At 50.7% G+C, this 27,087-nt stretch overlaps 1 protein-coding gene across 3 annotated transcripts in view; it reads left to right on the top strand.

The window, feature by feature from the left end:
- Nucleotides 1–26,717, top strand: part of LOC144480472 (microtubule-associated protein 1A-like) — a 103,076-nt gene extending 76,359 nt beyond the window's left edge. For all 3 annotated transcript variants that reach the window (XM_078199936.1, XM_078199934.1, XM_078199933.1), the window contains exons 2-6: nt 986–1,068; nt 3,862–4,002; nt 6,914–16,883; nt 20,293–20,525; nt 23,722–26,717. In XM_078199936.1, the coding sequence (XP_078056062.1) occupies nt 7,052–16,883; nt 20,293–20,525; nt 23,722–23,877 (10,221 nt within the window). In that variant the 5' untranslated portion in view covers nt 986–1,068; nt 3,862–4,002; nt 6,914–7,051 and the 3' untranslated portion in view covers nt 23,878–26,717. The remainder of the gene's footprint in view (nt 1–985; nt 1,069–3,861; nt 4,003–6,913; nt 16,884–20,292; nt 20,526–23,721) is intronic.
- The last annotated feature ends 370 nt before the right edge of the window (nt 26,718–27,087 follow it).

Below are 27,087 nucleotides of genomic sequence, written 5' to 3'. Positions count from 1 at the left end.
ATTTCTTAGATAGTAGAGCAAGAGGGACGGCACGGTGGCCCAGTGGTTAGCACTGCTGCCTCACAGCACCAGGGACCCGGGTTCGATTCCCGGCTCGGGTCATTGTCTGTGTGGAGTCTGTGCGTTCTCCCCGTGGGTTTCCTCCGGGTGCTCCGGTTTCCTCCCACAGTCCAAAGATGTGCGGGTTAGGTGGATTGGCCATGATAAATTGCCCCTTAGTGTCAGGGGGACTAGCTAGGGTAAATGCATGGGTTTGTGGGGATAGGGTCTGGGTGGGATTGTGGTCGGTGCAGACTCGATGGGCCGAATGGCCTCCTGCACTGTAGGATTCTATGAAGTTTAATTCTGGGATGTTCTGGCACTGCTGACTATTGCAGCCAAATTAGCCTCTTGATGAGGCTCATCCTGGGACTTGCAACTCATGATTACTCCATTGGAATTCAGAAGAATGAGGGGAGGTCTTATAAAAACATATAAGATTATGAAGGGAATAGATAAGATAGAAGCAGGGAGGTTGTTTCCACTGGCGGGTGAAACTAGAACTAGGGGGCATAGCCTCAAAATAAGGGGAAGCAGATTTAGGTTTGAATTGAGGAGGAACTTCTTCACACAAAGGGTTGTGAATCTGTGGAATTCCCTGCCCAGTGAAGCAGTTGAGGCTACCTCATTGAATGTTTTTAAGGCAAAGATGGATAGCTTTTTGAACAGTAAAGGAATTAAGGGTTATGGTGAGTGGGCGGGTAAGTGGAGCTGAGTCCACAAAAAGCTCAGCCATGATCTTATTGAATGGCGGAGCAGGCTCGAGGGGCCAGATGGCCGACTCCTGCTCCTAGTTCTTATGTTCTCATAACTCGATTGAGAGTCGACCTTCCAGCCCTGGAGACTCTGGGGGAGTCCTGGAGAGTTGGCAACCCAACTACCCGCTACAGGGCGGTCAGTTTGGAGTTTCTATAATTGAAAGCTATTGTCTTTTCTGTATCTCCAGGCCAGAAGACACTTCACCACAGGAGTGACGTCCTAGAGACTGTGGTCCTAGTTAATCCTGCTGAAGACACGGTCGCCTCCGAGGTAAGACTGAACACTTCATAGGAGTTACAGCGACAAATTTGCCACCACCCATTGCTATCCTTCCAATTGCAGTGAATAGAATCCCTACAGTGCAGAAGGAGGCCATTCGGCCCATCGGGTCTGCACCGACTTTCCAACAGATCATCCCACCCAGGCCCTATCCCTGCAGCCCCTCGTATTTACCCCATTAATTCCCTAACCTACACATCTTTGGACACTAAGGGGCAATTTAGCATGGCCAATCCTCCTAACCTACACATCTTTGGACACTAAGGGGCAATTTAGCATGGCCAATCCACCTAACCTACACATCTTTGGACACTAAGGGGCAATTTAGCATGGCCAATCCACCTAATCTGCATAATTTTGGACACTAAGGAGCAATTTTGCATGGCCAATCCACCCAACCTGCAACCAAAAGAGAAAAGAGAAAAACGCCAGCTCTTTTCTCTCCTTACAGATGCTGCCAGACCTGCTGAGATTTTCCAGCATTTTCTCCTTTGGTTTCAGATTCCAGCATTTGCAGTAATTTGCTTTTATCATCTAACCTGCACATCTTTGGACACTAAGGAGCAATTTAGCATGGCCAATCCCCCTAACCCGCACATCTTGGGAGTGTGGGAGGAAACTGGAGCACCCGGAGGAAACCCACGCAGACACGGGGAGAACGAGCAAACTCCACACAGACAGTGACCCAAGCCGGGAATCGAACCCGGGTCCCTGGTGCTGTGAGGCAGCAGTGCGAACCCACTGTGCCGCCCGGATAATGGTTGCAATAACCATTATCAGGGAGAGCAGAATGAGCCATGTTTACGGTGAGAGCATTAAGTGAAGGGCTAAGACTCACAAAATAATGATGAGATAAAGCGTTGGGCACAGCGTGCTTCAGCAGCAGCAGGGCTGTGAGGGGGGGATGAGATTTCAAGGCTTCTATATTGTCTAGACAAATGCAAGCGTGAGAGGTTACGGGTGATTGTAACGTACAGATAAAACATAGGGAAAGTATTGTGCGCTGTGCACTCTCTCTGTATCTGTCTCACTTCCTGTAATGCTTGTCCCAACACTAGTCCTTGGTTGGGGGGGGAGAACAGAATTTGACTTTAATTCAGTCACAGTAAGTCAGTTCTAACTCGCTATGTTAAGTAGCACAATGCACTGCTTGTCGTGAGTTAGTGTTCGCATCGAGCCTACATGCTCAATGCCCAATGGGAACCCTATTAGTTCCTCAATGATATATTTGTAAGACATTTTGATTAGGCCAGAGAGTTCTCAGTGAACATCTTTGGCACTGCTTGCAGACTGACTGTCATCATAAAATCATAGAATATCATAGAATTCGTACAGTACAGAAGGAGGCCATTCAGCCCATCGGGTCTGCACCAACCACAATCCTACCCAGGCCCTATAACCCTCATTTACCCTGCTAATCCCACTGGGGTGGCACGGTGGCACAGTGGTTAGCACTGCTGCCTCACAGCGCCAGGGACCCGGGTTCAATTCCGGGTTTGGGTCACCGTCTGTGTGGAGTTTGCACGTTCTCCCCGTGTCTGCGTGGGTTTCCTCCGGGTGCTCCGGTTTTCTCCCACAGTCCAAAGATGTGTAGGTTAGATGGATTGGCCATGCTAAATTGCCCCTTAGTGTTCAAAGATGTGCAGGTTAGGTGGATTGGCCATGCTAAATTGCCCCTTAGTGTTCAAAGATGTGCGGGTTAGGTGGATTGGCCATGCTAAATTGCCCCTTAGTGTCAGGAGCATTTGCAGTGTAAATGTGTGGGGTTATGGGAATAGAGCCTTGGTGGAATTGTGGCCAGTACAGACTCAATGGGCCGAATGGCCTCCTTCTGCACTGTAGGGGTTCTATGGTTTACTCGGGTCAATTTAGCATGGCCAATCAACCTAACCCGCACATCTTTGGAGTGCAGGAGGAAGCCGGAGCACCCGGAGGAAACCCACACAGACACGGGGAGAATGTGTGGAGTTTGCACAGACAGTGTCCCTAGCTGGGAATTGAACCTGGGTCCTTGGTGCTGTGAGGCAGCAGTGCTAACCACTGTGCCACCTTTGTTCCTGGTGTTAAAGTTGCGAATGCTGTGACAATCTAACACATTGGGGGTGGCACGGTGGCACAGTGGTTAGCACTGCTGCCTCACAGCGCCAGGGACCCGGGTTCGATTCCCTGCTTGGGTGACTGTCTGTGTGGAGTCTGCACGTTCTCCCCGTGTCTGCATGGGTTTCCTCCGGGTGCTCCGGTTTCCTCCCACAGTCCAAAGATGTGCGGGTTAGGTTGACTGGCCAGGATAAATTGACCCTAGTTTTGGGGGGATTAGCAGGGTAAATATGTGAGGTTATGGGGATAGGGCCTGAGTGGGATTGTGGTCGGTGCAGACTCGATGGGCCAAATGGTCTCTTTCTGTACTGTAGGATTCTAGACTGGTTGATGGCAGAGAGGTTTGGACACACAGATATGTTGTGGGGTTTGAAGTGGGGGGCGGGGGGTGGCGGGTGCAGTGTGGGAGGGGGCGGTCACATGCTCTCATGTTATAGAAGGGCTTTGTAACGAAACCCAAGTTAAAGACAGACTGGCTCCAGCTTGTTCCTTTGTCAGATGGCTGCTAAGTGAGTTAACACCCTGCTTTGACTGGCTGCCATTGGGAGGTCCCCAGTGTGGGTAATGTTGCCTTGGCTCATTGAGTTGGCACCGCTTCCCTAAGTGGCAGCAGCAGAGATTGACATCATGGTGTGGGGCGCAGATGGAGCTGATTCCAACTGCCTTATTTCTTGCATCTTTTTCTAGGTTCACTCACTGGTGACAGACTCATCCCAACAGAAACTCTTGGTTCTTTGTGGACAAACCTCCGATCAGGGCGGAGATCTCATTCTGCAAGCCGGAACCTACTCTTTTCACAGATTCATCGAGACATTTGCAGACCCTGAGGTGAGAATTCCTTAAACGTGAGCTTTTAAACTTGCCTTTAACATCCGCTCCCTCCACCACCGACGCCGTGTGTACCACCTACAAGATGCACTGCAACAACTCTCCAAGGTTCCTGAGGCAGCACCTTCCAAACACATGACCGCTACCATCTAGAAGGACAAGAGCAGCAGATAGAAACTAGAAGCAGGAGGAGGCCATTCGGCCCTTCGAGCCTGCTCCCCCGTTCATTTTGATCATGGCTGATCATCAAATTCAATATCCTGATTCCCCCCCTTCCTCCCAATATCACTTGATCCCTTTAGCCCCACGAGATATAGAAACAAAGAATACCTGGGAACACCACCACCTGCAAGTTCCCCTCCAAGTGACTCACCATCCTGACTTGGAAATATATCGCCGTTCCTTCACGGTCGCTGGGTCAAAATCCTGGAATTCCCTCCCTAACGGCACTGTGGGTGTACCTACACCTCATGGGACTGCAGCAGTTTGAGAAGGCAGCTCACCACCACCTTCTCAAGGGGCAATTAGGGATGGGCAATAAATGCTACGCCTAGCCAGTGATGCCCACATCCCATGAATGAATAAGAAGAGTTGCTGTTCTGAATTCCCAAGCATCAGATGGTTGAATGAGAGCAGCAGTGAGCTGAGGGTCTGGCAAGGTGAGAAGGAGTATATGTCCTTCTCACATCTGTCAGAAACATCTGGAACCAATTCACCGCACCTGCCTCTGCTGTAAGCAATAATTGGCCTGACCCTGACCCCAGGATTGCCAGCTGGTTAGCTTGGTTGATCTCAGCCTTGGTAGGAGATCAGATTTGTACCTCTGGAGTGGGGGAACGATGTATCCACAATTCCCATTGCTGGGCTAGCAATGCCTCCTGGGAAGGTGGTGTCAGGACAGGTTGATCTTGGCTATGACGCTTTCCCTGTTTGAGTGGCCAACTCTCCAGGCTCATCCAATGAAGAATGTCCCCTGGGCGAGGGATTGTAGGGCTTCAGGGATGCTCGGATCTGTACCCGAGCTGTGATTATTGCCTTTAGCGGAGGGGAAAATATCATTAATGTGGATATATCGCTTCTGTGGAAACAGTTGTAACAAATAAATGTTCAACATTTTAAATATTACATTGAATATACAGCACAGAAACAGGCCAGTCGGCCTACTATGCCCATGCCAGTGTTTGTCGAATCCCTACAGTGCAGAAGGAGGCCATTTGGCCCATCGAGTCTGCACCGACTCTCTGACAGAGTATCTAATCCCAGCCCACCCCCACCCTATTCCCACAATCCCACATATTTACCCTGCTAATTCACCTAACCTACACATCTTTGGACACTAAGGGGCAATTTAGCGTGGCCAATCCACCTAATCGACACATCTTTGGAGTGTGGGAGGAAACCGGAGCACCCGGAGGAAACCCACGCAGACACGGGGAGAATGTGCAGACTCCACACTGACAGTGACCCGAGCCAGGAATCGAACCCAGATCCCTGGCGCTGCAAGGCAGCAGCACTAACCATTGTGCCATCGTGCCACCTGGGTTCTGGTGTTATATTCTCGTCCCTTCCTATCAGTCCTGGTGCTTTAGTCTCATCCTGAAGGAGGCCCCTTTGGAAGAACTGTCCATCGAATCCTTTCTCTCTCCCCTTATCCTTGTAACGTACACCCCTCCAGCATTGCTCCAGTTCCCGTTTGAAAGTTCCTATTGAATCTACCTCCAAGCTTTTTCCCACACATCACCTTTATTTCTTTTTACAAGAATAAATCCTTTAATTCAATTAATATAACCTGGAATTGGAAGTTAGTCTCATTAACGGTGACCACAAAACCATCATCAATAGTTGCAAAAACGCATCTGGTTCACTAATGTCCTTCAGGGAAGGAAATCTGCCGTCCTTACCCAGTCTGGCCTACATGTGACTCCAGAGCCACAGCAACGTGGTTGACTCTTAACTGCCCTCTGAAATGGCCCCAGCGAGACACTCAGTTCAAGGACAATTAGGGATGGGGGACAAATGCTGATCTTGTCAGTGACCTCCACATCCCGTCGGTTAATAAAAAAAACCAAGACCCATCTCCTCTGGTTCTAAATCTTTCTGCTGCTGATATTGTCCTTGTGAATCCTTTTTGTAGTTTTCCAGGTATCTCAATATTCCTTCTATAATATAGAGACCAGAGCTTACTGACTTGTTGTGGATAGGTGTAGTGGGTAGCACGGTGGCACAGTGGATAGCATTGCTGCCTCACAGCGCCAGGGACCCGGGTTCAATTCTGGCCTCGGGTCATTGCCTGTGTGGAGACTGCACATTCTCCCCGTGTCTGCATGGGTTTCCTCCGGGTGCTCCGGTTTCCTGCCACACTCCAAAGATGTGCAGATTAGGTGGATTGGCCATGCTAAATTGCCCCTTGGTGTCCAAAATGTGTAGGTTAGCTGGATTGTCCATGCTAAATTGCCCCTTGGTGTCCAAAGATGTGCAGATTAGGTAGATTGGCCATGCTAAATTGTCCCTTAGTGTCCAAAGATGTGCAGGTTAGGGGGATTGGCCATGCTAAATTGCCCCTTAGTGTCCAAAGATGTGCAGGTTAGGGGGATTGGCCATGCTAAATTGTCCCTTAGTGTCCAAAGATGTGCAGGTTAGGGGGATTGGCCGTGCTAAATTGCCCATTGGTAGCCAAAGATGTGCAGGTTAGGGGGATTGGCCATGCTAAATTGTCCCTTAGTGTCCAAAGATATGTAGGTTAGGGGGATTGGCCATGGTAAATACATGGAGTTATGCGGGTGGGGCCTGGGTGAGATGCTCTGTCAGAGAGTCAGTGCAGACTCGATGGGCCGAATGGCCTCCTCCTGCACCGTAGGGATTCTATGTATCTATGAAGGTGCCTAATTCTGTTTCATTGCTGTTGATTCAGGTCACAGAAGTATTAAGCAGTACAGACATTGACACCAAGGCCTGCGTTACTCTCTGCCACTCTGGAGAAGGAGACTGGAGCAACCTCGAACAACACAACCTGCAAGGGTTCATCAGCATTAAACTGAACCCGGCGCCCATGCTGCCAGAGATGGACGGCGTCTCTGAGTTCACAGAGTACCTCACCGAATCGGTTGAGGTGCCGTCGCCCTTCGACCTGCTGGAGCCTCCGACCTCTGGGGGCTTCCTCAAACTGTCCAAGCCTTGCTGCTACATCTTCCCTGGCGGAAGAGGCGACTCGGCCCTTTTTGCCGTGAATGGTTTCAACATCCTCGTGGATGGAGGATCCGAGCGGAAGTCTTGCTTCTGGAAGCTGGTTCGTCACTTGGACAGAATTGACTCCATTTTGTTGACGCACATTGGTGCGGACAATCTACCCGGGATTAACGGGCTGCTTCAGAGAAAGATTGCTGAACAAGATGAGGAACAATCTCAAGGATCCACCACGTACAGTGACTGGATCAAGAACCTTATCTCCCCTGAGTTGGGAGTTGTATTTTTCAATGTTCCTGATAAGTTAAAAATGCACGAGTCCTCCATGAAGGTGAAACGGAGCATTGAAGAAGCCTGCTTAACACTACAGTACTTAACCAAACTGGGAGTCAAACCAGAACCACTCAACAGAGTCGTTGGTGCTACAATCGACCCGATCCCATTGTTCCACAAGATGGGCGTAGGGCGATTAGACATGTACATTCTCAACCCAGTCAAAGACAGCAAGGAAATGCAGTTCCTGATGCAAAAGTGGGCAGGCAACAGCAAAGCCAAGACTGGCATCGTTCTACCGAATGGCAAGGAGGGCGAAATTTCCGTCCCTTATCTGACGTCCATCACGGCTTTAGTTGTGTGGCACCCAGCCAACCCCACGGAAAAAATAGTCCGTGTCCTTTTCCCCGGCAATGCGCCACAGAACAAAATCTTGGAAGGGCTAGAGAAGCTGAAACACCTGGACTTTCTCAAGTACCCTGTTGCCACGCAGAAGGACCTTTCCGCTGGCATGACCACCCCCATTGTGAAACAGACAAAAATAAGACAAAGGACTGACAGCAAAGAAAGTCTCAAGTCTTCGCCCAAGCCTTCGGCTGCCAAAGCAGCCAAGAAGGAGGAAACACCCGAGGAGACGGCTCCAAAGCACGCGGATCTCAAGACCGAAGCGGCCAAGGAAGACAAGCCGGAAAAGAAAGAGGAGAAAAAGGGAAAGGCCGAGGTGGAGAAGGCGGCGACGGACGTGACAAAAACCGAGAAGAAAAAATTAGTCAAGGAAAAAACCCTCAAAAAACACACCAAAGACAAGTTGGCCAAATCAGAAGAAAAGAAGGACAAAGAGAAAAAAGAGATCAAAAAGGAGAAGAGGGAAGTGAAGAAGGAAGACACAAAGAAGGAAGAGAAAAAGGAAATCAAGAAAGACGAAAAGAAGAAGGAAAAAGAGGCCAAGAAGGAGTCAAAGAAATCCTTCAAAGCTGACTTAAAGCCATTTACTCCGGAGGTGAGGAAAACCCTACACAAGGCAAAAGGGCCGGGGAAGAAACTAGACTCCGGCAAAACCAAAGTGGCGAAAGAGGCCATCGTGGAACAAAAGGCAGAGCCCACGCCTCCCGAAAGCATGACAGCCGAGCTAACGGCCACTCAGATACAAGACGAGCGATCCATAATGTCTTCACCAGAGGATCTGACCAAGGACTTTGAGCAACTGAAAAACGAGGAGGCGATCAAAGCCGAGACTGTGTGCGAGGAGCCCGTCAGTGGCCCTGTCCTTGCCCAAGAAACAACACCTCTGGAAGGCGAGACACTACCCGACACACTTGTGCCCAGCCCCCAACAGGACACCATAATAGCGCCAGTTGTTACCCACACAAAAGCCCCTCTCGAATCCCCGGACGAAGGAATAACCACGACAGACGTCGAGGGAGAATCACCGCGCGAGGAACAGGTCATTTGCCGACCTGAACCAACAACCGAGAAGTTCGAGGACGAAGGTGCAGGAATGGAGGAATCGTTGGAAATGAGTGAATTGGAAGAGAAGGTAGTGCGGCCGGAGAAGGACGAGGAGAGCTTAACGAAGGACGGATTAGACTCTCAACTTGACGAAGAGGAAGATCTGCTGAAAGACAAAGTCACGACGCCAGAAAAGCTGGAAAAAGAGGCCGGGCGGAAGGACGAAATGGAAGAGATGGAAAAATGTGAAAGATACATTGAAAAGATGGGGAGCAGGGAGGCAGTGGAGGAAAGCGAGGGAGAAGAGGTGGTGGAGAAAGCGGAGCTGGAAGAAACGGCGGAAGGTGCAGAGGAGGATAAAAAGGTCAAATTCCGAGAGAAAGAACCCCCGCACGCTGAAATTAAAACTGAACAGCCGCCCAGTGAAAAACCAGTCCACGATGTTCTTGAAAGTGAAACATCTCCAGTGGAGAGAAGGGAACTTACGACACCGGCAGACAAAGCGGTTAAGACAACGACAGTAGCCCAGCCGATTGCACAAGGAGGTGTGGGTGAACCCATCTCATATCTCCAAGACGAGACGATCCCAGGCTATTCCGAGACGGAGCAAACCATTTCCGACGAGGAAATTCATGACGAACAGGAGGATCAGATGTCACACCTGAAGTATGAAGTGGATACTTACGACATCTCCGTGCCGGACGATACACGATCCTTCGACACGGTGCACGGTATGAAGGAGATCAAGGCCATGTTCATTGCTGAGACCAAGGGCTTTTCCAGGGAGGAGCCAGTGGTCGTGGTCTACCCCTCGGAGATAGTAGCTGCCCCGCTAGCCGAGGAGGAGCATATCTCCTCAGCCGCCTCCATTACCGAGTGCGACAAGCTCTCCTCCTTCGCCACGTCGGTGGCCGAGGACCAATCAGTGGCCTCGGTGACGGCGCCCCAGACCGAGGAGACGGGGAAGAGCTCGATGCTGCTGGACACCATCAACAGCATGGCTTCCTCCAGGACCGAGGCCACGCAGGGCAGGGATTACGTACCGTCCGCCGGCACAATATCACCCACTTCCTCGCTGGAGGAGGACAAGTGTTTCAAATCTCCGCCTTCTGAGGACTTCCACCCCATGGCCGCAGTTGCTGCCAAAATGGAGGAACAGGAGGAGGAAGAGGAGGGAGACCAGACGCCAAACGTGGAGGTCCCGACAAAGCTCAAAGAGCAATATTCTGCAATGTTCCCAGCAAAGGGCGCTCCGGCTCCCTACACGCCGAGCGACTATATAATCGATGACCAAAGTGCCGATCATAAACCCAAACATTCCTTACATTTTGACGTTGATTTGCCAGAGAGTGATGATAAATGTATCAGTCCAGATGATAGTACGGTAAAAATGGCCTCGCCAACCCAGTCGGGACCCACCAGCGCTGGCCATACACCGTTCCACCAGTCACCTATTGAGGAAAGGACTGATTCTGTTGAGGGTGATCTGATCGAACAAGTTTCAGACACATCCCTGCACACTGAGGAAGCAGCCAAAGGCGAAGACACAAGACTACCCAGTTTGCAGCACAGTCCTCTTCATGACCTGCCCTTGAAAGCCGAGTTATTTAAAGAATCCTTCCTGCCGTACTCGCCCATTGTCTTGGACTCTGATTCCGATGAACCTGAGCTGACCCCAAAAGAGAAACTGATCCACGAACAGGAGCTAAGAGCCACGGAAAAAATGGAAAAAGACGCACACGAGACGGAGCACGCACCAACTGAGAAGCTGGAGAGAGATGTTCAGGAGGTGAAACCTGTCCCCCACAAACCAACAGACGCAGAAACCAAACCAGCTGATACGGGAGAGCCGGAGAAAGAATTCTCCGAGAGAAAGATGGACGTTGAGAAAGACCTGCAGCCGAAACCGGCCATCGAGCAACAGAGAACAACTGAGATCCCAGAGTCTAAAGCGGCAGATACTAAAGCGATAGTCTCCGAAATGCAGGAGCAGAAACCCGGAACCAGTGATACATTGGAAAAGGAGGATTTGGGAAAGGACTCGACTGATACCAAAAAGGTGACAAAAGAGGCTTCGGAAAAGAAACTTCCAGATTCTGACACTTTGGAAAGAGAGGAGAAGGTATCTCTCGACATTGGAAAGACAGAAAAAGAGGACTTGGGAAAGAAACTGGGAGACTTTGGAAAGATTGAACAGGAAAAATCTACTGATGCCGGAAAACTGGAAAAAGAGGATTTGGAAAAGAAAATTGTCGATATTGGAAAACCGGAAAAGGAGGACTTGGTAAAGAAAGTTGATGTCGGAAAACCGGAAAAAGAGGATTCGGAAAAGAAAATTGTCAATGTTGAAAAACCGGAAAAAGAGGATTTGGAAAAGAAAGTTGGAGATGTCGGAAAACCGGAAAAAGAGGACTTGGAAAAGAAAGTTGTCGATATTAGAAAACCAGAAAAAGAGTATTTGGAAAAGAAAGTCGGAGATGTCGGAAAACCGGAAAAGGAGGACTTGGAAAAGAAAGTCGGAGATGTCGGAAAACTGGAAAAAGAGGACTTGGAAAAGAAAGTTGTTGATATCGGAAAACCGGAAAAAGAGGATTTGGAAAAGAAAGTCGGAGATATCGGAAAACCGGAAAAGGAGGACTTGGAAAAGAAAGTCGGAGATGTCGGAAAACTGGGAAAAGAGGACTTGGAAAAGAAAGTTGTTGATATCGGAAAACCGGAAAAAGAGGATTTGGAAAAGAAAGTCGGAGATGTCGGAAAACTAGAAAAAGAGGATTTGGAAAAGAAAGTTGGAGATGTTGGAAAACTAGAAAAAGAGGACTTGGAAAAGAAAATTGATGTCGGAAAACTAGAAAAAGAGGATTTGGAAAAGAAAGTTGATGTCGGAAAACTGGAAAAAGAGGATTTGGAAAAGAAAGTTGGAGATGTTGGAAAACTAGAAAAAGAGGATTTGGAAAAGAAAGTCGGAGATGTCGGAAAACTAGAAAAAGAGGATTTGGAAAAGAAAGTTGGAGATGTTGGAAAACTAGAAAAAGAGGACTTGGAAAAGAAAATTGATGTCGGAAAACTAGAAAAAGAGGATTTGGAAAAGAAAGTCGGAGATGTCGGAAAACCAGAAAAAGAGGATTTGGAAAAGAAAGTCGGAGATGTCGGAAAACCAGAAAAAGAGGACTTGGAAAAGAAAGTTGATGTCGGAAAACCGGAAAAAGAGGATTTGGAAAAAAAAGTTGTCAATGTCGGACAGATTGCAAAAGAAGAAATCAAACCGGAATCCGCACACGTTGAAACGATGAGCAAAGGGGACCTCATGGATAAAGTAGACAAGGAGACGATGGAACGTGTCGAAAAGATGGACAAAGAGACAGCAGACAAGAAAACTCCAGACACCATAAAAATGGAAAAAGAGGACTTGGAAAAGAAAGTGGGAGATTTTGGAAAAACAGACAGGGAGGATTTTGAAACAAAACTTGTAGATAAAGAAAAATTGGGAAAGGATGTGTTGGAGAGTGAGCTTGGAACATCTGGGAAGGTGGACCAAGAGGAGAAGGCTATTGAAAAGATGGACAAATCTATGTTAGAAAAGGTAGACACAGCAGAAAAAGTGGATAAAGACGTCCAAGAAAAGAAAGACAAACTTGAGAAAGAGCAGCCAGCAACAGAAAAACTTCCCAAAGATCTCCCAGAGAAGGAACTTATACCAACAGAAGGTGGGCAAGGGGAGCATTTCAAATTCCAACATTCCCCAGTTGAGACACACAGTTTACTAAAAGATAGAGGAGAAAGTGAGGAGACCTACTCATCAGAAGGTGAAGATCTCCCTGAGATTATAAAGGGCAAAACAATACTGGAAAGTGAGCGATCACCAACCACCGAAAAGTCACTATCACCCAAAACCGAAGAAGAGCTTTCCGTGAAGTCTCCTGTCCCTAAGGACGTTTCACCGACCGATTACCAGAGCCTTCTGCCGGACAAAATCAAACCCACAGACGTTACAGACAATAATTTAGTCCAGTCTCCAGATAAACCTACTGAACTCAGTCAACCCAGAAGTGGAATGACGCTTGGAAGTCAGGAGAAGCACGAGATTGAATGTGTCCATATGGCAGACGTGAAGACAACTGAAACCCCTGCAAAGCTAGATATATGGGGAATGCACACTGAACCCACAAAGGCAGAGATGTCCCCAGAGACTTGGAGCCAATCCACAAGCAAGACTGGACAAGTTTCCGCGGACACAAAGCCTGCAGTCGAACCCAGCGAATGGGATCTGCCGTCCTATCGATCTCAGTGCTATTTGGAAAAGGGTGCAGATGTGCCGTCTCCAAAATCCTCTCCAGAGGATCTTTCAACCGAGGGATTTCAGTTGAAGGGCTCATTAACTGGACAGGCGGAAGAGACAGTCAGTGAACACAAGCGCTCTCCCTGTGATAAGAAGGAATCTTCCAGTGAGTTTGATTACTCTTGGACTATTGGAAAGGAAAGCAGCCAAGCTGCGTTTGACTACACCAGTGTCTTTGAACAGAAGGCAGATGTATCCCTGGAGCTAAAGCCTTCGGTCACATCTCCTCCAGAACCTGAATACTCCTGGACGGACACCGGGCACGATGTCTCTGCCACACCAGGAACTACACAAGAACCTCTCAAAGATTCAACTGGGGAAATCCTCGCGAAAGATGCAACTCAACTGGGCAGCCTTACTGGTGAAGAGAGAAAGCCATTGCAACCAGAGGGTGTGTACCCTGTGCCCGGCGGGTATGCTGATATCCTGAGAGACAGCGATGCCCTGACTCATAAAGGCTTTGCTCTCGATGAACCAATACCAGCTTTCAGCCAACCAACGCACTCCCCTGCCGACAAACCGGAAGGGGCTCTGCCTCTGTTGGATTACCATTCTGTGACCCACAAGGAACCCAAAGCAGCCACCAGTCCCAAAGAACAGGACTCCACGGCCGCGCCAGAAGAGACTCCCGCGGCGAAGGGTCCAGACGCCGAGAAGAAGGCTTTCACCTACGCGGAGATTGACGAGAAGGTGACCGCCCAGGGACTAGAGAACCTGGCCAAGTCGCAGAAGGAAAGCGAGACGCAGGGTTTGGATTATCTCTCGCAAGAGCGGGAGGTGCCGTTTGAGATGGTTTGGGAGACTGGAAAGGCACCAACAGAAAAGGTATCATCACTACCGTCACAGGAACCGTTGCCTACACCGCACCTACCCGGGGCCGCAGGTGAAACTAGAACAGGAGCGGTTCAATATACCGAAATTCCAGATATACATAGATCTCCCTCTCCAATGTTGGAAGAAGCTCCATCAAGCAGTCTGGGGCCAGATGTGGAGAAGGAAGTACAACTCTCTGAAACGACAGAGCAAGCTCCAGAGGATGGGCAAAAGAAAGATGTCTCTTCCCACCCTGCCTCACCTGGAGAGACAAAGACCCCAACGCCCAGCAGCTCTGAGATAAAAGAGAGGTTTCCACCTCCACTGCCCTACACTGAGATCCCACATTTAGACACCAAAATGTCTGCCGGCAGCCCGGACGACGCATCATTCAGGAGAAAAGAAGCAGATTCAAACGTCCTGGGCTACTACGAGAAGGAGGCGGATGAGAGCAGCAGCGACTCAGAGTTGGAGAAAGGTGCCAAGGAAAAATCCGAAAAGGAATCTCCATCGGCCCAGCCTCACCAAGACCAGGAACTGAGCTACTCGTATTCCGAGATGCGGGAAGCGGACGGGAAGGCCGTTTCTCCCAGCCGCAGCCAGCAGCTTTGGGATGAGTCCCAAACTGGGCCGCTGGCCGCAGGGGACAGCGCGCAAAAGGAGACGGAGAAAGAGCAGGTTCTGGCCAAATCGCAGAAGGAGGCGCTCACCTCTTGCCGGGAAGAGAAGGACATTTCATGTACGAGCGACCTGGTGAGCTTTTCCTTCGGGCTCAAGTACCCTTATCTCGAAGACACTGACCCATTCCGCACAAAACACGAAGAACCAGCTGGGCCAAGCCTGGAACACTCCACGTTCGCGGAGTTTGAGTGCAAAACAGCGAAATCGCCTTCTGATGTGGGGAAGGATCTGGACAAAGTCAAACACCAGGAGGGACGGGTCGAGAGTAAGTCAATGAGTCCAGGGGTACTCTCCCAGAGCGAATATCAGGACCTACCTGAACCTGTCCAAGACTTTCCAGGCGGCACTGAACCAGAGCAATGGACAGTCAAACACTCAGACCTAACAAAGGAAGAAAAGCCATCTGGTACTCAGTTTGAATACTCTTCCTTCACAGAGGACAGAGTGTTTCCCCCGAGTCTTCCAGGGGCAGCATTTCAATACAGCAGTCTTAAGGATGAGTATTTGGAAGTGTCACCAAAAGGTAAATCCGAAACCTTGGCTCCGAGCCCCTTCCAGGAAACCAAACCATTCCCACCAGGAATTCCCACGGAGCTGGAAAGCGAGAGCTCCTTCAAAGGCCCACCACCTCTAGAGGGCCACAGCACCTCAATCTGTGCCCAACCTGAGGACAAGTATTCCCAAGTGTCACCCTCGCCTCCCAGCACGCAGTCGCCGGGAACCCTCGGGGAAGCCAAGGGAAGAAGTTTAGATGAAGTTTCTCCCTTGGTGCCAGCGGACAAGGCTGTCCCTGAGCCCCCGGAGGTTGAGGACCTGTCCGCAGCCCCGGCCGAGCACAGTCCGGCCTACCTGTGCGACATCGAAGACTCCACGTTGTCCTGCAGAGTGGAATGCCAGAGGCCAGCCCCTTCGTCCTCCCTGGCCGAGGGCAAGTTGGAGCAGGAAGGCGGACCCTCGGAGGCAGCGGGAACTACAATGGCGCAAACTCTGAGCCTCTTCCCGCCACCCCCTCCTGCCCAGGAGCAACCAGCTGCCACCAACGGGCCAACGGAAATGAGCTTCAGCCCCTACCTGACACAAACGCCAGAGAAAGACCGAGACACCTTCAGCACTTCCGAACTAACGGACAAGAGTAGCCCGGCTTCCGAGCCCGACAAATCTTACTCTGAGGACGACACGGAGTGTTTAATCCGCCCCTCGTCGCTGACGACCACCGACCAGACATTCAAGCCATTTTTGCCCGATGCCCAGCGGGGCAGACTGGCTGGTGACCAGGGGGACGCCGCCCACGACTGGGAGGTGTGCCCGGGTGCCACCCCGGATTACAAGCTGACCTTCACCCCGGGCGAGTACAAGCATCAAAAGGACGAACTCTCGCCCTCGTTCATCAACCCCAGCCCCCACGAGCTGTCGGACGAAGATGATGATGATGGCCACTCCCAGGACGATGTCCGCACCTCCGTCCAGAAGCGGTGCGCCCCCCAGCCCAGCGGCAGCCACCCCCACCAAACCGTGGGCGAGGAAACCCCCCCGACCTCCGGCAGCGAGTCCTTCCCCTTGAACTCCGACTCGGACGTGCCCCCAGAGACGGAGGAATGTCCTTCCATCACTGCAGACGCGGCCATCGACTCGGACGAGGACGCCGATTATCTCCCCGTTGACAAGACCACCGGGACTCCGCATCATCCCTCCTCGCGGCCGGGTCACGACCCACCCCCTGCGCCCATGGTGGACCCACAGCCGCACCCTCCGCAGCCCGATGTCTGCATGGTCGACCCTGAGGTTCTCGCCAACGAGCAGAACATCACCAAGGCCGACAAGCTCCTGAAGAAGGACTTGAAGGATAAGGTGAAGAGCACAAGGAAGATGATGAACAAATCCAAGTCAGCCTCTCCCGGCCGCAAGGCCGATTCCAAAGGGAAACACCCAGCCATGCCTGCAAAGCCCTCACCCGCCAAAGACTCAATGGAAAAATCGCCCAAAACAGCATCTACTAAAAAGAAGGAGAAAGATGCAGGCGAAAAGCAGAGAGCTTCCCGAGCCAGCGACCTTCACTCATCCCGAATAGAGGATCGAGATGATATCTCCCGATCCAGCCAACCCAGCATGGGCAAAGGCATGGTTAACGGAGTCAAATCAAGTTCCGGTAAGAACCAAGTGCAACCCCGCTGTCCGCTCGGGGGGCAGTGCTGAGGGAGTGCGGCACTGTCAGAGGGTCAGTGCTGAGGGAGTGCCACACTGTCAGAGGGTCAGTGCTGAGGGAGCAGCGCACTGTCAGAGGGTCAGTGCTGAGGGAGTGCCGCACTGTCAGAGGGTCAGTGCTGAGGGAGTGCTGCACTGTCAGAAGGTCAGTGCTGAGGGAGCAGCGCACTGTCAGAGGGTCAGTGCTGAGGGAGTGCTGCACTGTCAGAGGGTCAGTGCTGAGGGAGTGCCACACTGTTGGAGGGTCAGTGCTGAGGGAGTGCCGCACTTTTGGAGGGTCAGTGCTGAGGGAGTGCCACACTGTTGGAGGGTCAGTGCTGAGGGAGTGCCGCACTTTTGGAGGGTCAGTGCTGAGGGAGTGCCGCACTGTCAGAGGGTCAGCGCTGAGGGAGTGCCGCACTGTCAGAGGGTCAGTGCTGAGGGAGTGCCACACTGTTGGAGGGTCAGTGCTGAGGGAGTGCCGCACTTTTGGAGGGTCAGTGCTGAGGGAGTGCCGCACTGTCAGAGGGTCAGCGCTGAGGGAGTGCCGCACTGTCAGAGGGTCAGTGCTGAGGGAGTGCCGCACTGTCAGAGGGTCAGTGCTGAGGGAGTGCCGCACTGTCGGAGGGTCAGTGCTGAGGGAGTGCCGCACTGTCAGAGGGTCAGTGCTGAGGGATGGCCGCACTGTCAGAGGGTCAGTGCTGAGGGAGTGCCACACTGTTGGAGGGTCAGTGCTGAGGGAGTGCCGCACTGTTGGAGGGTCAGTGCTGAGGGAGCGGCGCACTGTCAGAGGGTCAGTGCTGAGGGAGTGCTGCACTGTCAGAGGGTCAGTGCTGAGGGAGTGCTGCACTGTCAGAGGGTCAGTACTGAGAGAGCACCGCACTGTCAGAGGGTCAGTGCTGAGGGAGCACCGCACTGTCAGAGGGTCAGTGCTGAGGGAGCACCGCACTGTCAGAGGGGCAGTGCTGAGGGAGTGCCGCACTGTCAGAGGGTCAGTGCTGAGGGAGCGCCGCACTGTCAGAGGGTCAGTACTGAGAGAGCACCGCACTGTCAGAGGGTCAGTGCTGAGGGAGTGCCGCACTGTCAGAGGGTCAGTGCTGAGGGAGCGCCGCACTGTCAGAGGGTCAGTGCTGAGGGAGCACCGCATTGTCAGAGGGTCAGTGCTGAGGGAGTGCCACACTGTCAGAGGGTCAGTGCTGAGGGAGTGCTGCACTGTCAGAGGGTCAGTACTGAGGGAGCGCCGCACTGTCAGAGGGTCAGTGCTGAGGGAGCACCGCACTGTCAGAGGGGCAGTGCTGAGGGAGTGCTGCACTGTCAGAGGGTCAGTACTGAGAGAGCACCGCACTGTCAGAGGGTCAGTGCTGAGGGAGTGCCTCACTGTCAGAGGTACCATTATTTCCTTTAAGATGTTATCTCACGGTCCTGTCTGCTCTCTGAGTGGGTGTGTCAGATCCCAAGGCCTTATTCGATTTCAGAGAAGGCGAGTTCTGCTAATATCCTCCCCAACACCATTGGCTTCTCTGATCATTCACTCAATGGCTGTTTGTTGCACCTTGATGTGCTGAACCCACCTACAGTGTTCCCCACACGGTAATGGGGACTGACCAGACGATGGTGTAAATACAACACAGGAGGGAAATGCAAGAGTTTCTTGTTTCTAATCTGAGACGTCCTGAAAAAAACCCATTCAAATTCATTCAGAGCGCAGCAGCAATGATGAGTAATCAATGGCCTAACTGGGGAGCTTCATTAGAGCCCGTGTTCAGGAAGAAACGCAGCCTTACTGACTGGGACGGAAGCCTCTTTATGAAGTGATCCAGCTGCCGCCTCAGTTATAGAGTCACAGCACAAAGGGAGCCCTTCGACCCATCATGCCTGTGCTGGCTCGTTGACGGATCCATCCAGTTAGTCCCCGCTCTTTCCCACAGCGCTGTGACTCGATCCACTTCCTTTTGGATAGTGACTCGAGAGTCTGCTTCCATCGAAAATATATTTTTCTGAGGCGGTGCGTTCCGGATCCCCTGCAGCAACGCGTTGCGTAAAATAGATCATCCTCATCTGGCCAGTGGACTATTTTTTTCTGCTAATTGTCTGAAATCTGTGTCCTCTGCCCACAGTCATAGAACCCCTGCAGTGCAAAAGGAGGCCATTCGGCCCATCGAGTCTGCACCGACCACAATCCCACCCAGGCCCTATCCCCATAACCCCACACATTTACCTGCCAATCCCCCTGACACTAAGGGTTAATTTAGCATGGCCAATCCGCCTAACCCGCACATCTTTGGACTGTGGGAGGAAACCGGAGCACCCGGACGAAACCCATGCAGACACGGGGAGAACGTGCAGACTCCGCACAGACAGTGATCCAAGCCGGGAATCGAACCCGGGTCGCTGGCGCTGTGAGGCAGCAGTGCTAACCACTGTGCCACCGTGCTGCCCTGCTTACTGCCCCCCTGCCAGTGGAAGCCATTTCCCCTTAGGTAGTGTCATAAGGCATTGTCATCCAAATCCCAATTACAATTCTTTTCCTGCATCTAGTGATGCACTAAGGCAGACTTCCGTCTTTTCCATGTGCGAGTAATTCCTGAAAAAGCTCTCTAGTCCAGGGGGCTTATAGCTTGAGGGGTGCCACTCCACATCAAGCGTGTCTGACCAGGAGTCTCTCCCGCTCTTATCGCCAACTACTGGCGTGTTTGGAAGGATTTACAGTTGACACTCGATTTGTTTGGCCGTGTCATAGAAACAGAAAATAGGAGCAAGAGGAGACCATTCAGCCCTTCGAGCCTGCCCCATCATTCATCATGATCATGGCTGGTCCTCTGTAACTCAGTGACCTGCTCCCCCTTTCCCCTCATTTACTTTGATCCCTCCAGCCCCAAGAGTTGTATCTACGCCTTCTAGAAAACATACAATCTTCCGGCCTCAGCTACTTTCTGTGGTTGCGAATTCCACCGGCTGAGCACTCTCTGGGCGAAAAAATTTCTTCTCATCTCAGTTCCAAAGTTCGATTCCCGGCTTGGGTCACTGTCTGTGCGGAGTCTGCACCTTCTCCCCGTGTCTGCGTGGGTTTCCTCCGGGTGCTCCGGTTTTCTCCCACTGTCTGAAAGACGTGCTGGGTTAGGGTGCACCGGTCGTGCTAAATTCTCTCTCAGTGTACCCAAACAGGAGTGTGGCGACTCGGGGATTTTCACAGTAACTGCATTGCAGTGTTAATGTAAGCCTACTTGTGACACTAATAAATAAACTTTAAAAGGGGCAGTAGGTTTCCAATCCTTGTCACCATTGCTTTGTTTGCTGTGATCTTAGACTGCGTTAAGATGGCCAGGTTAAATCTCTAACCACAGTTTTGGTTCTTGCTTTGCCTCGATTCACAGCTTCCGTCAACACCAAGACCAGTTCTGGAGTCCCCCCGGGTCCCCCAGTGTACGTGGACCTGGCGTATATCCCCAACCACTGCAGCGGGAAGAACGTGGACCAGGAATTCTTCAAACGTGTCCGATCTTCCTACTACGTGGTGAGCGGGAATGACCCCGGCAGCGGGGAGCCAAGCCGAGCCGTGTTGGACGCTCTTTTGGAAGGAAAGGCCCAATGGAGCAACAACCTTCAGGTGGGTAACTCTTCATAGCATCAACTTCTCTCCTCTTCCATCGAAAAGAATCCGCTGCCTCCAAATCAATGTGTGTCGGTCGTTTCATTGGGATTTCTAAGATTCAAAAGTTGGCAAACCCAATGTGTAAGAAGAAATAAAAAAAGGTGGAAGTCCAACAGTTACCACCCAGAGATGTCACTGCCCTGTGAAACATGCTTGGTTTGGGATAAGGCAGTTGGTTCTTCTTTATATTTTATTCTCTCATGGGAAGCGGGTGTCACTGGCTTTATTGCCCATCCCTAATTGCCCTTGAGAACAGTAAGAAGGGGTGGCATGGTGGCACAGTGGTTAGCACTGCTGCCTCACAGCGCCAGGGACCCGGGTTCAATCCTGGCCTCGGGTCACTGTCTGTGCCCTCTGCACACTCTCCCCGTGTCTGCGTGGGTTTCCTCTGGGTGCTCCGGTTTCCACCCACACTCCAAAGATGTGCAGGTTAGGTGGATTGGCCATGGTAATTCTATGGGGTTACAGGGATAGGGCAGGGGGTGGGCCTGAGCTAGATGCTATTTCAGAGAGTCAGTGCTGGCACGATGGGCTGAGTGGCCTCCTCTACTATAGATTCGATGGATTCCTTCCTCCCCAGTGTGTTTATCCAGCTTTCCCTGAAACGTATCTATGTGATTCGCCTCAATTCTTCCCCATGGGAGCGAGTCCCACATTCTCCCCACTCCCCTTGGAAGCGAGTCCCACATTCTCCCCACTCCCCTTGGAAGTGAGTCCCACATTCTCCCCACTCCCCTTGGAAGTGAGTCCCACATTCTCCCCGCTCCCCTTGGAAGTGAGTCCCACATTCTCCCCCACTCCCCTGTGGGAGCGAGTCCCACGTTCTCTCCACTCCCTGTGGGAGCGAGTCCCACATTCTCCCCACTTCTCTGTGGGAGCGAGTCCCACATTCTCCCACTCCCCTGTGGGAGCGAGTTCCACATTCTCCCCACTCCCCTGTGGGAGCGAGTCCCACATTCTCTCCACTTCCACTGGGAGCGAGTCCCACATTCTTTCCACTCCCTGTGGAAGCGAGTCCCACATTCTCTCCCCCACTCCACGTGGGAGCGAGTCCCACATTCTCCCCACTCCCCTGTGGCAGCGAGTCCCACATTCTCCCCAAACCCCCGTGGGAGCAAGTCCCACATTCTCCCTACTCCTTTGTGGGAGCGAGTCCCACATTCTCCCCACTCCCCTGCGAGAGCGAGTCCCGCATTCTCCCCACTCCCCTGTGGGAGCGAGTCCCACATTCTCCCCACTCCCCTGTGGGAGCGAGTCCCACATTCTCTCCACTCCTGTGGGAGCGAGTCCCACATTCTCCCCACTCCCCTGTGGGAGCGAGTCCCACATTCTCTCCACCACTCCACGTGGGAGCGAGTCCCACATTCTCCCCACTCCCCTGCGAGAGCGAGTCCCGCATTCTCCCCACTCCCCTGTGGGAGCGAGTCCCACATTCTCCCCACTCCCCTGTGGGAGCGAGTCCCACATTCTCTCCACTCCTGTGGGAGCGAGTCCCACATTCTCCCCACTCCCCTGTGGGAGCGAGTCCCACATTCTCTCCACCACTCCACGTGGGAGCGAGTCCCACATTCTCGTGTTAAAGGTGCTATATCAATGCAGGTTGTTGTTGTGAAAAGACAATGGCTTAGCCAATCGGAGTTGACTTTTTTTTTACTCTGTTGTTGTGATTGTTTGAAATTTGGTATTCTTGTATTTGTCCTACGAGATGAAAAACTTCGACAACGTTCAAAACATTGAATGCATTCAAGATGCAGCTGGATATAGCACTAAACCCAATGCCTAACTATAGGATCTCACTTTCTCCAAATATATGGGATGGCGGGACTGATGTACGAGGAGAGATTGATTAGGTTAGGATTGTTTTCTCTGGAGTTCAGATGAATGAGGGGGGAATCTCGTAGAGACTTATAAAATTCTAACAGGACTAGACAGGGTAGATGCAGGGAGGATGTTCCCGATGGTGGGGGAATCCAGAACCAGGGGTCACCGTCTGAGGATTCGGGGTAGACCATTTAGGACGGAGGTGAGGAAACATTTCTTCACCCAAAGAGTGGTGAGCCTGTGGAATTCATTACCACAGGAAGTAGTTGATGCCAAAACATTGAATGTATTCAAGAGGCGGCTGGATATAGCACTTGGGGTGAATGGGATCAAAGGTTATGGGGAGAAAGCAGGATTGGGCTATTGAGTTGGATGATCAGCCATGATTGTGGTGAATGGCGGAGCAGGCTCGAAGGGCCAAATGGCCTCCTCCTGCTCCTATCTTCTATGTTTGTATGTAACATGTCTCTCTTCTACGGGCAGCACAGTGCTACAGTGGTTAGCGCTGCTGCCTCACAGCGCCAGGGACCCGGGTTCAAATACCGGCTTGGGTCACTGTGTGGAGTCTGCACGTTCTCCCCGTGTCTGCATGAGTTTTCTTCAGGTGCTCTGGTTTCCTCCCACAGTCCGAAATATGTGCAAGTTAGGTTGATTGGCCATGCTAAAAAAAAATTGCCCTTAGTGTCCTGAGATGCGTAGGTTAGAGGGATTAGTGGGTAAAATCTGTAGGGATATGGGGTAGGGCCTGGGTGGGATTGTGGTTGGTGCAGAACCAATGGGCCAAATGGCCTCTTTCTGTACTGTAGGGTTTCTATGATTTCTATGTCCCTTAGAATCCAAAGGTGTACAGGTCAGGTTGATTGGCCATGCTAAATTGCCCCTTAGTGCCCAAAGATGTGTGGGTTAGGTGGATTAGCCATGCTAAATTGCCTCTTAGTGTCTAAAGATGTGCGGGTTAGGTGGATTGGCCATGCTAAATTGCCCCTTAGTGTCCAAAAATGTGTGGGTTAGGTGCATTGGCCATGCTAAATTGCCCCTTAGTGTCCCGGGATGTGTATGTTAGAGGGATTAGCTCGGGTAAATATGTGGGATTTTGGAGATAGGGCCTCGGTGGGATTGTGGTCGCTGCAGACTCGATGGGCCGAGTGGCCTAATTCTGCTCCTATGTCTTATGGTCACACGGTAGAATATGTGGGGTTACGGGGAGAGGGCCTGGGTGGGATTGTGGTCGGTGCAGACTCGATGGGCCGAATGGCCTCCTTCCACATTGTGAATGATTCTCGGCAGTGTTCACGTTCTGTAACAGGGTGACTTTGTTTGCCCGTTCTAGGTGACACTAATACCAACGCATGATACGGAAGTCACGCGGGAGTGGTACCAACAGACACACGAGCGGCAGCAGGATCTGAATATCATGGTGTTGGCTAGCAGCAGTACGGTGGTGATGCAGGATGAATCCTTCCCAGCATGCAAGATTGAATTCTGAGCTCCAGCCGCCCTGCTTGCAACACCCAACGGGGAAAACCTGCTTTGTCATTCCATCCTCTCTTCCTACACTAATCTTTTATCAGTTACGTTAAAAAGTGCATTTAAGGCTAGATTTGCAGCTTACTGTTAAGATAAAGGGAAACAAAACGATGGCATTGACCTATTTGAGAAGGGGACTAGACTGATTTGCTATTGGGGGGTGGGGGGGGAGCCTTATGGATCATCCCATATATGTTGCAGCTTCTGTATGTCGGAGTTGGGACGCTGGTTTATCCCACACTGATTGTGTGGGTTCATAGAACTGGGAGGTGCCTGGTTACCGTGAGATCATTCCAGGGTTATTGACTCATGAACAGTGTCCAGAAATAATGGTTACGTTAGTTGGTTCAGGGACTAAGAGGGTTCCCAGGTTTCGGTTTTGGGAAACCTGATTTTGTTTTATATAAAAAAAAGAAAAAAGTTAAGCCTCACATCCTAAGCTCAAACGGAAGTACACCTCTCATTTCCAATAGTATCTGCCCCTCTACTCTAACCTCCACGTCAGCGAGTCCAAAGTTAGCCAATGTAACTGCTCGAGGCAGGGTAGAGTTGGGAGAGAGGAGGAGGAGGTGGGGGGCGAGTTAGATGTGAACCGCGCCAGTGGTCACGGCAGGTAGCCTCAGCACAATTGGCCAGGCCAGGGTCTAAACTGGGTGGCAGATGCAACGGGTCGTAGGCATCAAGGAGTTGGATTGAAGCTTAAACCGTGAGGCAAAGCTCGAACGTTACTGGCGCCACGTGGTTAAGAGGTGGATATTGAATGTGCCATTTCCTAGAATTGTCAGTCCTCTGATAACAAACTTTGGTTCAATTATTTTTCCGTCTGTTGTCCAAAATCCTCTTAAAGCAGGGACTGAAGGACATGATTAAGATGATCCGTGCAGGAGTGCTTCCTTGCAAGGAAACCTGTCAAACGAGAGGTGTCTAGTCGAGCGATCGGACACCTTGAGCTTTCGCCACGGGATACAACACAAACTGTGAACGGAGAGGCACAAGCAATAGATATCCAATAGATTTAAAGAGACAGCTTCCTTTTTGTTTGTACCAGGCAACGTAAACTGGACATCAAAACTATCCCTGAACAAAATGTACACACAGGCCTTGAACTAAAGACCACTTTATTTATAGCTTGTAGCGTTATTTAAATTGTTTGCGAGCAAGTTGTAACATTGAAACTTGAGAAGTTACCTTCAAGGAATTCCGTTACAAGCATCAAACACAGCCAATCAAATCGAACAAAAGGGGATCTGTCTCTTTAAGAAGGCAATGTCTGGTTTAAATAGTATTTCTTAAAGTTGTCCATCTTTAAGGGCGCACTTCAGTGGGATATTTTGACGCACTGTACTGGTGTGCTTTTGAAGATTCCTGAGTGAAGATTCCCTTCAATGCAATACATCAGTTGAATGCACTTGAAGCAGGATATGTCACTAATGGATCGCATTGTGAAGCAGGAAACAGAAGTGCACAAAAATGGTGACCGATCTCATTGTGTTCTGTGGTGCAGAGGGTTCACTGCGATGGTAACATGACCTCGTAACCCGCATCATGTGCTCCATTCCAGTGACCTCCCTGTTGACCCATCGATTTAAGGTTTCACCATGGTTTTTTCATGGGGCAATTGTCTTTTGCAAGTGGAGAATCATAATCCATTGATATTAATTAGCAATGTTGCTTTGAGCTAAGTGTTAGAAGTCACTGGGTCTTCCCCCTCCCAGCAACGGTCATGGACCAAGTGACAGAGTGATGGGTGGATGATTGGAACACTGCATGTTGTGCGGTATCAGGATATCGAGACATTACAGCTCCTCCTTTCGGAGGAGGAGGATGGTAAAGTTGGATATTGCCTTTTTAACAAAACCAAAGGACATGTGAGTAGCCTCTATTCAGTTTAAATATCAGGTGTGGTTGCCTTAGACATTAGGATGAATGTAGCTAATTAATGCACTTCAGCTGCAGCAATGCAAAGCTGTGATCAGCTGTGTTCTTTTTTTGTGTTGCCAACTTACTGTGTGCTCTGTTCTTGGGCATCTTTTCAGCCAATGTGACCCCCCCCTTGAGATTCCCTTTCGATTTTCCCAGGGCATTTTCTTGTTTTAATTTTTGTCTTTGAATTCCAGCAAGAAGTTCAATCTGATGGTGTGGAGCTCGGATTTAAGGGGAAAATGGATTAAAACTGAACAGTGTTAGGGGAAAGACTCCCGGGGGGCGGAGGGGGGGGGCAGGTCATTGATAAACTCACAGCTATATATATATATAAATTCTCTGCGTGGGTCATTTTCCCAGGTGCATACTTGCAGTCATTTTTTGGCTAAATGTGTTTCCTTCCATCACCATTGGGCCCCTTGCTGTGGGACTTCTCCAGTTGCCTCTCAGCTATAGGTAATTCCATACGTTCTAACATGCGATGGGTAATTCTACCCAGTGCTGTGTTCCTTGCATAGTATAGCAATTACATTTCAGACTGTTTCGCATCTGTTGTCATAACGGCTGATGTACAACATGATACCATCAACAGAGGTTGTCCGATAACGCAGCATCGCTATTTTTAAGCTAATACTAACGCAAAATTCCCATCGACTGAATGAAGGGAAACTGTAAGGGACCAGATCATCCAATTATTCCAACAGACTTTAACAAGGGGGGTGGGGGAGGTATATTTTCTTTGAACACGTTCGGGGTGGCTTTTCCCTCCCACACCATATAGACCAATAAATTCGAACGTAGATTTCGCAAAAAACGTCGCAGAAAAGCCAAACTCAAAAGACACAGTAAGAAGTCTCACAACCACCAGGTTAAAATCCAACAGGTTTATTTGGTAGCACGAGCTTTCGGAGCGCTGCCCCTTCACTCACCTGATGAAGGAGCAGCGCTCCGAAAGCTCGTGCTACCAAATAAACCTGTTGGACTTTAACCTGGTGGTTGTGAGACTACTTACTGTGCCCGACCCAGTCCAACGCCGGCAACTCCAAATCAAACTCAAAAGAGGAAGAGACGAGCGGGGGTTGTGGATGAAAATGGAAACAAAAGGCTGGAAATACTCAGCAGGTCTGGCAGCATCTGTGGAGAGAGAAGAGAAACAAGAGTTAACGTTTCGAGTCAAATATGACTGCTCTACAGAGTCTTTTGCCCCATGTGTGTTTGTTAGTCGGTTAGACGGCACACCAGTTAC

The sequence above is a fragment of the Mustelus asterias genome, chromosome 29, assembly GCF_964213995.1.
Source record: "Mustelus asterias chromosome 29, sMusAst1.hap1.1, whole genome shotgun sequence".
NCBI lineage: Eukaryota > Metazoa > Chordata > Chondrichthyes > Carcharhiniformes > Triakidae > Mustelus > Mustelus asterias.
This window is presented reverse-complemented; position numbering and strand designations above follow the sequence as displayed.